The sequence below is a fragment of the Solanum tuberosum genome, unplaced genomic scaffold (genome assembly GCF_000226075.1).
Source record: "Solanum tuberosum cultivar DM 1-3 516 R44 unplaced genomic scaffold, SolTub_3.0 scf00095, whole genome shotgun sequence".
Classification (NCBI taxonomy): Eukaryota; Viridiplantae; Streptophyta; class Magnoliopsida; order Solanales; family Solanaceae; genus Solanum; species Solanum tuberosum.
In genome coordinates this window covers 1,411,889-1,422,809 of record NW_006239021.1, presented here as the reverse complement: position 1 = coordinate 1,422,809, position 10,921 = coordinate 1,411,889, and the positions used below count along the sequence as shown (strand labels likewise).

General features: G+C 30.9%; 1 protein-coding gene across 1 annotated transcript; it reads left to right on the top strand.

Annotated features, from left to right (window-relative positions):
- The first annotated feature begins 2,842 nt into the window (after window positions 1–2,842).
- LOC102603048 (putative inactive flavonol synthase 2) lies at window positions 2,843–5,824 on the top strand. Its single transcript, XM_006347913.2, has 3 exons — window positions 2,843–3,091; window positions 3,462–3,709; window positions 3,831–5,824. The coding sequence occupies exons 1-3, from the start codon at window positions 2,843–2,845 to the stop codon at window positions 4,399–4,401; spliced, it is 1,068 nt and encodes a 355-aa protein (XP_006347975.1). The 3' UTR covers window positions 4,402–5,824.
- The last annotated feature ends 5,097 nt before the right edge of the window (window positions 5,825–10,921 follow it).

The window sequence follows — 10,921 nt, the reverse complement described above, 5'->3', positions numbered from 1 at the left end:
TATCGAATTGGATTGGTTTGAGCTTGACTTTGGGTTTTCTTTCTCAATATCAAACAAAGTCCAATTAAATCACTAGTATTAAAAAAATCGATTTATAAATTTGATACGATTTGTCAATTTTGCTTTTGAATACCCCTATCTGTAATATGAGCATATAAATTGCAATGTCTCAACAATAATTTAGTAGCATACATTTTCAGCTAAAAATATGTGGAATATTGTTTGTAGATAGATTACAAGAATGATTTTATAAAGTGGAGAAAAAGTAGTGAACAAAACTTTTGTCAATACATGATCATAACTTAATTGTGATTAATTTAACAAAAATAAGTAAAATGAATAGTATTTGTAAGTCTTGTCTGTTCGTTGTAACTTATACTTAATTGACCAACACCTGTTTGTAGCCAATTGAGCAAATATTTACTGCTTTAATTTGACTTATTTTGAAATGTCCATAGCTTTTTTTATTAATCAATAAGACCCCAGGGTCATTTTATAAACAAGATTAAAAAAAGTACATATCTAATTCTGCGATACTTCCATAAATTATGTTCCATAGATAAAAGTAATTTATGCCTACAACTTATGTCCGATGATCAAAGAAATTTTGCCAATCAAATTTTCTCAAGCGGAGATTATCTTTTAATTAAAATGGGATTAAAAGTACAAAACCATAATTTATTGGATCTAATCTTGTAAATTACCCAATTGCAAATAACTTATGCATATTTTTTTCTCATTAAAAAGTGACTATATCCAATAATTTCGCTAAGGATTTCAATGAAAAGATCTCCAAACTTAGTTGGAGAAGTATGACATGTCAGTTTTGCAGCAATTCTCAATATTCTATAAAGGCTCACATCAATTATTAAAATTAAAGATTTATTTTGAACTACATGTTACAGTCACTAGAGACCCTTGAATGATATAGTTTGACTATTTTTTAATTAGTTGGCGTGAATTATTTTTTATCCCTAAACTATCGACAGTCTTAAAAACACTCATTTACTTGACTAATTGAACTTAAATGCACCCCAATCTTGCAACATGATTGATACACCCTACCTAAATTCTTGTCAAGTTTAGAATGTTTTCAATACTTCTCTCAGTTTTTTATTAAGAGTCACATGTTCTTACAAGAGTTTGAGACCACATGCTATGTCATGTGGCAAATTTGGGGTATATCTAAGTTTAGTTAGTCAAGTAGCAGAGTATTTTTAAAACTGTCAATAGTTCAAAATAAAGCTAATAATTTACGTCAAGTTCAGAGTGTTCTCAATACTCCTCTCTTTTTTAATTCACTTAGTTAAAAAGCAATTGACGTATATACTTCATATGATTCATTTGTCCATTGCTTAGAATCGTCCAATACTCATTTATGTATAGATTTTTTAACCAACGGCAGCACTTTTTTTTGAACTTAACATACATCGTATGCCTCAGTTAATTAATCTAAGATCGGCCGATGGCGTATTTGACAGATTTTAAAAGATGCGAAACTCTTTCCCTTTTAAAATAAGTAAAATCCTTACATGGAACCTTAAGTTAAGTAGACCATAAAGATGGAGTTTTATTTTAAGCATAACTTAGTTAAGATAGGTGTCCTAATCCATCATAAAAATAATTAAGTGCTGATTTCTTAAATTAATTAATTTGAAAATCATCAATATGTTGTACGTTGATTTGAACCCAATTAAGATGAGGGGATAACAATTACTTATTATCTTATTCATCGATTATTATTATATTATTATTGTTGTTTTTTTACTATGGTTATCTCTAATATTTTTACTCTTTCAGTACTTCTCTCTTTTCATTATTTTCATCATAGCTTTTTTTTCATCACAGCTTTTTACACTTGCATTTCTTTTCAATCGTGTTTTGAAAAGCCAATGTCTATCAAAAGCAATCTTTCTATCTCAAGTTTCTCTACCTCACAAGATAAGGTTAAGATTTGCATGGACCCAACCCTCGTAGAGCCATCTATCAAAAATGGTCTCTCCACCTCACAAAAGTAAAGGTAAAACTATATACACCCGACTTTCTCCGACTCTCTCCAGACCTAACTTGGGGAGCTATATTGAATATCTTGCTGTTATGAGAATTAAACCAACAGACGAACTTATAATACAATCTATCAAATTATTCTTATGTGAGAAATTTTCTCTGTAATACATGGTAATTATTACTTTTCATTAAACTTACACTCGTACAGATAGACCTACACTTAACCAATTTTTAATAACTACAAAAAGATAAACAAATGTCAGCCTAAATTTTTTTATTCGATATAGAATACAAAACTATTTAATAACTAGAAAAAGATAAACAAATGTCGGCCTAAATTTTTTTATTCGATATAGAATACAAAACTAGTGTGAAACCTAAACAGTAATATGCTCTATTTATTTATAAAAGTTATCCACACACAAAAGAAATTCGAAGTCGAAAAAGATATATACGGTCAATCAAATTTGGTTCGTGAAAAAGAAAGATAAGGAAGGAAAAAAAATTCGAAGAAGCAAATGTTTAAAATAAACAACAAAATAAAAAATTGCCGTCTTTGTCATGGCGTGAATCTGAACACGGTTACTCTATCGGATTCAACTATTAGAATCGCCAATTACCAAGCCCTAAAAAGTTTCACTCTTTGGCACTTCATGTAAAATGACTATATATTCTATATTTCTCCATTGATTATAATAGTCATGGTACCATCACATTTTACGTATATTCATTACATTAACATGTATAACTCGATAAATAATTTAAAGCTCCAACCATATCTTCATATTTTCCTGCTTATAAATAGGGAGTTAAAAAGTCATAAACATAACACAATATGGTAGGAAGAATGAGAGAGAGCTCAGCTTCAGCAAATGGTTCATTTACTAGTGCCATGACACTTATTGAAGAGGGACTAACCTATGTTCCCAAGCGTTACGTCCTTCCACCATCCCTACGCCCCGATGGAACCCTGTGTAACACATGCTTGCCAATTGTGGATCTATCCAATCGGCAACACCCTCTTCTTCGGTCTCAGATAATCCAGGATGTACACCTGGCTTGCAAGAAATTTGGTTTCTTCCAGGTACTACTTGTCGTGAAGTGTCCATGATACCTGCAATCACGCACTAGCTAGAATAAGCTATTTATTTATTTCTTCAGTATACATAAAGTTCCTAGAGATAGGGATCCAAATAAGAAGAATATGCATGCACCAAGTAACGAAAAAGATGTCGTCAGATCGGCATATAGAAAGTACTACATGGTGCATTAGAGTTCTAAGCTTCATATCCCTTTGTCTCAACTCTTCCTTTTTATTTTCAGTTGATCTGTTAAAACAGACATCCTAGATTTTGAGATACTTAGGTTGTCTAACAGGAAGAGAAATAAGACAATCTTCACAGATTCACCCTGAACGTAAAATAACAACATGCATGCAATAAATGACTTTGCAGGTAGTTAACCATGGTATCCCATTGTCAGTCATGGACAACGCCATACATGCTGCGAGTGAATTCTTTGATTTACCAACTCAAGATAAAAGGCATCTTTTGACTTCGAATGTTTGTGACCCCGTAAGATATGGTACCAGTCTAAACCATGTCAAAGACAAAGTACACTTTTGGAGAGACTTCCTCAAGCACTATGCTAATCCAACCTCAACTTGGATTGACTTGTGGCCATCAAATCCCAAATGTTACAAGTAAGTCTTTCATTGTCGTTGTTGAATGTGTTTAGCACATATGTTTGTTTTATAGATGCATATTCTTACTGTCCAAGAAAGATATAATTTCTTCAAGATCCTAAAGAAGTTATTCATGCAGGAAGAAAATGGTAAACTACACTATGGCAGCACAAAAGTTGCAAGAAGGACTCATGGAAGTGATATTTGAGAGCTTAGGACTAAACACTAATTACTTACATGAAGACATTGCGGAAGGCTCCCAGGTCATGGCAGTTAATTGCTATCCAGCATGTCCTGAGCCAGATCTTACACTAGGATTGCCACCACACACAGATTATGGTATGATATCCATCATTCTACAAAATCACCAGGGCTTGCAAATCATGGGCCAAGATGAAAAGTGGCATTCAGTTCCACTCATTGAGGGAGCTCTCACTGTTCTGCTGGGAGATCACATGGAAGTACTGACCAATGGGATATACAAAAGTGTTGTCCACCGAGCAACAGTTAACTCAGAAAAAAAGCGCATTTCAATTGTCAGCCTTCATAGTCTAACTTTAGGTAAAAAAGTTAGACCTGCATCAGCTCTTGTTAACGAACAAAATATCTTGTCCTACAAAGAAGGAGGCTTCAGTGATTTCCTTGACTTCATTTCGGGAGAAGATATTGTGGAAGCAAAGTACATAGACACATTAAAAATAAATACATGATGATTATAGTACATGGACAACAGAGCAGGCAATACTGGAATTCTCATTTTTACACTCTTCAAACTCCATTTTGTATGATCCGTGTTTTACAGTAGCCAGATTTTCTATGTACTTTGTTCGAATTTTGCTGGTGAGATTTTTTTATTTTTGCTTTTTATTTTATTTTGTTGAGAAAAAAATAAGAGCTCTTCCTTCATACTAGGAGGCCTTGCTGTAAAAAAAAAAAATTGAACAAACTTACCAGCCATTTCATCTTAACCAAGGTTTCCCTCAAGGCCACTTATTTTGTTGCACCACCAACAAAATAAAAATGCATCTTCAGGATCCGATGATTTATCTCACTTAGCTAACATCACAACTTGGCAGATAGAAGCCAGCAACTGGAAAGAAGTTCTAACATTCACCACATCAAGTCCAATTTAAGCCAAATGTTGGTCATACTACAAGTTTAGAACTCGAGCCACATTCATCACTGGTAGACGCACCTATTGGGAAGATGTTCTCTCACACAAGGTAAATTTTTAATGGTAAATAGACACAAGAATTAGTTATGACCTTAAACTAATTAGACCAGCAAAGAACATTATATTGATTTACAGCCACAACCATATACAGCCAAAATCACCTTCCAACAATACATTCTGCACATATAACACAGGAATAGCCAGTATAACAACTGCTCTGACATTAATATTAGTATCATTATTTTGTGTGTGTTCTTTTAGGTTTTCTGTGTCAGAAGTTTCCTTTGTAAGCTAACAGGGAAGCATGGCTTCAAAACTCAAGTTCCATGACCCTGGTAATGCTCACGTTTGATCTCGCTAATGTTCAGACACCCAAACTGTTTTACCTCCAATACTATTTACTCATTTCAAACCTTCTCCAAACAATCTTGTTATTATCGCTAGGGATGGCAATAGGGCAGGGCATATTCGGGGTGGGGCAGGGAGTGTTGTGCGGGACAGGGCAGGGCGGGACAAAATATATTTTCGAAAAATTATAATGAAGGCAGGGAAAGTGGTAGGGCAAGGGGTTTCAGATGCAAATTGAAAATTTCTCAACCTTATTTCAGTGTCGACAATGGGATTGTTGTTGTCAACGTACTAATGAAATATCAATTGTTGGGTGCTGGCAACGTTTAAAATAAGATTTCATACTAAAGGAATATCAATAACTTCTTTTTTATTTAAATAAGATCAATATGGGACAACTGTTTTACTATTACTTGAAATCAAATTATTTCAATTACAAAAATATTGAAATAAAAATATTGTAAATTTTCCCTGCTACTAATTCCAAAAGTAAGCACTCGCAAAAGCCAAAACAACATAGAAACTAAGTTTGTGTTGTATCATTTTATACTCCCTCCGTTCACTTTTACTTGTCCACTATTCCTAAGAATAAATTTTACTTTTAACATATCAAGAAAAGATAATTATTTTTTTCTATGTTTTACCCTTAGCATTAATTACTTATTTGCCGAATCATTTTTCAAGACCTAATACTAAACATCAATTAATAAGGGTATTATAGTAAGATACTCATATAAATAATTGTTTCTTAAGGGGTTTGGCGTGTAAATCCAAAGTGGAGAAGTAAAAGTGAACGGGAGGAGTATTTGGAAGACCAAAAAGACAAAAAGTATATCTCTCTCGCTCATACTTAATACAGTAGTGACGCATTAGTTCGGGTAATGGAGACAGCAGCATAGGAGGGGTTTTCAGGAACTCTGATGGTCATTGGATACTAGGCTATTGTATGCATATTCCCAATACTACAATCACTGAAGCTGAACTAAAGGGTCCAGACTATGCTTATATGCATATGAATCTACATCCACTTCAAGTGGAAATTGACGCACAAGAGGTGATCACCTTGCTCTCATCATCCAAGGCAAAATATGCTAATATTTTGTCTGACTGCAGGTCCGTACTCCGACAGTTACATGATCCAGTCGTCACTCACATATACAGGGAGCAGCACAAGGCAGCAGATAGTGTAGCTAAATATGGAGCAAACAAAACATTGACTGCTATGACACTTTTTGATAGCCCACCTCTTTTTGCTGAATCAATGGTTGAAGCAGATAGACTAGGCATCACCTTTTGTCGACGTACAACTTTTTGTAACTTACCAACTGATAGTTTAACTAGTGAGGCATGTAGTTCATCTAACCCTACAATGCCCTGTCCTGTCCTGCCCCGAGCCTCCCTATTGATATTCCTAGTTATCGCAAACCAAGGAAGGCAAATGCATCTCAATTTCTATAATTAAGTTGGTTATTTTACATAGAATTGATTTCTTATTGCACTAAATGGCTGCAAAGTGCAATCTGTCACCTCTGTTAATCAGATAACTTGGGAGACTTACTATGTTAATTATCTCCATGCATCATCAGAATCAGAATTAGTAGTAGCATTCATTTAAAGACTATTAAACAAAATTATCCCAACTTATTTCTAATTCCTTCAGCAATTGAAGCCATATTTTTAGAAATTCAGCTTATGGCGCAATGCTAAGTATTTAACGACTATTACACAAAATCATCCCAACTTATTCAGTAACTATTACATAATTTAGTTACTAAACCAAAATCAGCGACTTGAAGTTACTCGATTCCTCTCATGATGGTCAAAACTTGCGCAAAATATATGAATATCATCAAATAAATTGTAGTTTTACATGATTCTCACTATATCTAATAAAGACTTTATTTGCACACAAAAATTGGAGGAAAAAATCAACATATTCGAGGCAAAAACACTTACGAAGGAAAGTGAAAAATTGATTCAGAAAATTAAACTCTGCATTTTCTTTTACGTCTCTGATCTTCTCTGCCCCTACTGCTTTGCTTCTTCTCCATTGAAGTTTCTGGTTTTCAATTTTCATTGGAAGGGGGCTTGGCTTTCAAACGGATTAATTTCCTGCTCCGCCGGTTTTACCCGTATTCGTTTTCAATTCGATTCTTTAGTTAGCCACGAGTCTATCTATATCTGACGGCTCACAGTTGAGCCCTTTTTTACTCCCTCCGTCTCACTTTTTTTTTCCACCCCAGTCCCATGTTATCCCGATTAAATCTGGATTCGAGCCGGGAAATTCCACATTGAGAATAAAGTGCTTTGATTCTCTAACAAAGGCGACTCCATAATCAAGGGGTTTGAACCCGAGACATCTTGATTAACAATGAAGGGGTATTTACCACTTCACCACAACTCTTATTGGTCCCTCCATCTCACTTTACTTGACATTAGAGTATATCAAAAATAGATTTATTCATTTTAGTGAACTATAATATATTTTTTTATATTACTCCTAATATTAAATAATTATATAAAATAGTAAAAATAATCAAATTTCAAAATTTCAAAATATTATTATTGAGATCAATTTAGTAAAATATATCTATAATTAAAGTTTACTTAAAGAGTATATCAAATCAACCCATGTCAAATAATATGAAATCGAAGAAAGTAAGATTTGACATTAATATATAAAGGAGAGGGAAACGAAAAATAAGAAGAAGATTACAAGGGGTAAATAGTAAATACATAGATTAAGTGATTTGATATAATAAAATTATGCATTAATTATTCATAACTAAGTGATAGAAGGATATATGTACAAATGCATAGCATTTTATTTATATATAAATATAAATATTCGATAAATTTATGAAATCAAACATTCATTAATGTAGATGTCAACTAATTTTAGAAATCTACTCTTCAAATTTGATAAAAATTACAATATATTCTATACAAAAGTTGATATTTATTAATATCATTAATTTCATATTATATTTTTGTATTTAAATATTAAATTATATGATATTTAAGGTGAGAATCAACTAAACAATTTATGTAACAGTAAACTTTGCTCTTGAAATATTATATATACTATGTTGAGAAACAAAACAAAAAGGTTAAGAATTATCAGTGTGGAAAAAAACCATAAAATAAAAGACGAAATTAAAATTAAAATAAAAAGATGAACGGTTTTTAGAATTAAACGTGAAATACAAAAATTATTCCAAGGAGAAAATGTGGCTATTGTGTTTGAAGTGGAAAAAATATATGTTTTTTTTAAGAAATATTCTTTTATCTTCTTGTTTTTTGTGAAATAGAAGATAACATTGTTTTAAATGCAAATGTTTTTGAAGATTATTATTTATCACATTAAATATAAATATTTCATGTTCTACAATTTTAATATTTAAATGTAAATTAAAAATATAATATTAAATTAATGATATTAATAAATATCAAATTTTATATGGAATATATTGTAATTCTTACCAAATTTGGAGAGTAGTTTTCTAAACTTAGTTGACTTAACTATGGTTATGATATTTGTTAATATAATATAATCTTGACCTTTAAACTTTAAATATGACACATGTCTCTAATCTAGACGTGCACTTAACGAAATAAATAAAAGAGATAATGGAGGAGAGCCGAATCCAAATACTTAGATTAAGTGATTTGATATAATAAAATTATGCATTAATTATTCATAACTAAGTGATAGAAGGATATATGTACAAACGCATAGCATTTTATTTATATATAAATATTCTATACGGATAAATTTATGAAATCAAACATTCATTAACCTAGATGTCAAATAAGTTACTTAAAATAGATGATTCTCATGCTTCCAATTTTTGGAAACTTACATAAATATATTATATTAAGAAAATATTTATCATTTATAAAAATAATATTTTTTTCACTTGATCATTTTTAATACATTTACAATACAGTTTTAATACATATTACAGAAAATAATTTATAAAAAACATATAATACAAGTCTTATTGATGGATAATACATTTATCACACATTTTAATACACTTATAATACAATGTGTCAATTTCTTACCAAACAAGCATAATATATTTTAAAACAGTTACAATGCATATATATTGCATACTTAATACACTTTTAATACATATTGCAGATTTATCATAGTATTGTTATATTTTGCTATAAATAAAAATAAATAAATAAATAAAATATCATTAAATCAGTAATTATTTACTAAAAGGTATCCATTCAAGTAATTTTTCCTTCAAACTTCACCTTAAATGCCAAATTCCACGTGTTATTAGAAAAGATAGCTAGCCACTTGTCATCCTTGCTCAAATCTGTCCAACAAATAAGAACGTTAAATTTGTTATAAGTTCAAATCAACATTTAAATACGAAATACATATCAATAATACTCCCTCTGCCCCAATTTGTGTTACATTTTTCGATTTTTGAGAGTCAAATAGTTTAAGTTTCACGGGAATTTGTGTATGAAATCATATTTTTTGAAATGAAATTTATATATTTATAAATTATTTAAAAAGTACTATAAGTCACAATAATTGACAATTCAAAATATATGAAAATTTTACAGTCAAGATAAACTTGTTTAAATCGGCAAGAGTACAAGACAAGAATTCGATTATCGATGCTCAATCCGCTAATAATTTTTTTTCCCTCCTTAGGAGCTCCCATCCCTTTTGCTCCCTTGGTGACTCAAACTCGCAACCTTCGGGTTGGAAGTGAGGGGTGCTTACCATCCAAGCAACTCCCTCTCGTCAAACTCAATCCGCTAATAAACCCCTTCTTTGAACAAAATGTATACCACTAACTTCCAAATACACAGGAATTTCTTAAATACATACACATATAGAGCTACTCAAGTTCACATATCGTAGATTTTATACACAGTATACAATGTGATTCACTATATTTATCAGCTAATTAAGTATAAATTTTAACATATAGAAGACACTAAGAATCAAAGAAAAATAGCACAATTGTTTAATTTATTTATGTTAACAGTTCTTTTTTTAAATGAACATATGTAACTGAATTTAAAATAAATATTCATAGTATAGAATTATTTTCCTATTTAAGGAGGAATTAATATTCTATATTTCTTTCAAGTGATATAATCCTTTCCAATCCTCCCATTGGCTAATCAAGTGTCTTTAATTCCCAGATATTAATTATATTTAATATTTCGTCACTCTTGAGTTATTTAAAAGTTTTTTTTTAATATATAAAGAAAAACAAAACAAATTTTAATTTATTCCTTGATCAAATAGAAAAGACCCAAAATAGATACTTCAAGATATAATTTTCCTCACATAATTCTTTTTAAAACAAAGTATGTTCCTATACTAATAAGACAAAACATCTCAAAATCACCTACCAACAAATAAAAATATGTTTACTTCATCGAAATGACTTCTTTAACAAAGAAATTGTGTCTCATTGATTGATTAAAGAGAGAAAAGTCATTATTATACTTGCATGTATAGAGAAGTACTGCTAGCTCCTAAAAAGTTGAGAAGAAATTAAGACAAATTTTGTGTTGTGGTACGCTCGACTTCTACTTTGATCAAATGATTTGATTGATAAAAACTTCTACTTAATTTTTGAGAATTAAATTACTTTAAGAATCCACAGTAAACTCTGTTCTAACTTCTACTTAACATAATCAAAGAAAAATAGAAAGAAAGTAAT

What these genes read in the sequence shown, in the direction of transcription:
- LOC102603048 (XM_006347913.2), top strand. Translation starts at nt 2,843, where the DNA reads ATGGTAGGAAGAATGAGAGAGAGCTCAGCTTCAGCAAATGGTTCATTT. An exon ending in AGAAATTTGGTTTCTTCCAG is followed by an intron (nt 3,092 to 3,461) that starts GTACTACTTGTC and finishes ATGACTTTGCAG; the next exon opens with GTAGTTAACCATGGTATCCC. An exon ending in TCAAATCCCAAATGTTACAA is followed by an intron (nt 3,710 to 3,830) that starts GTAAGTCTTTCA and finishes TTATTCATGCAG; the next exon opens with GAAGAAAATGGTAAACTACA.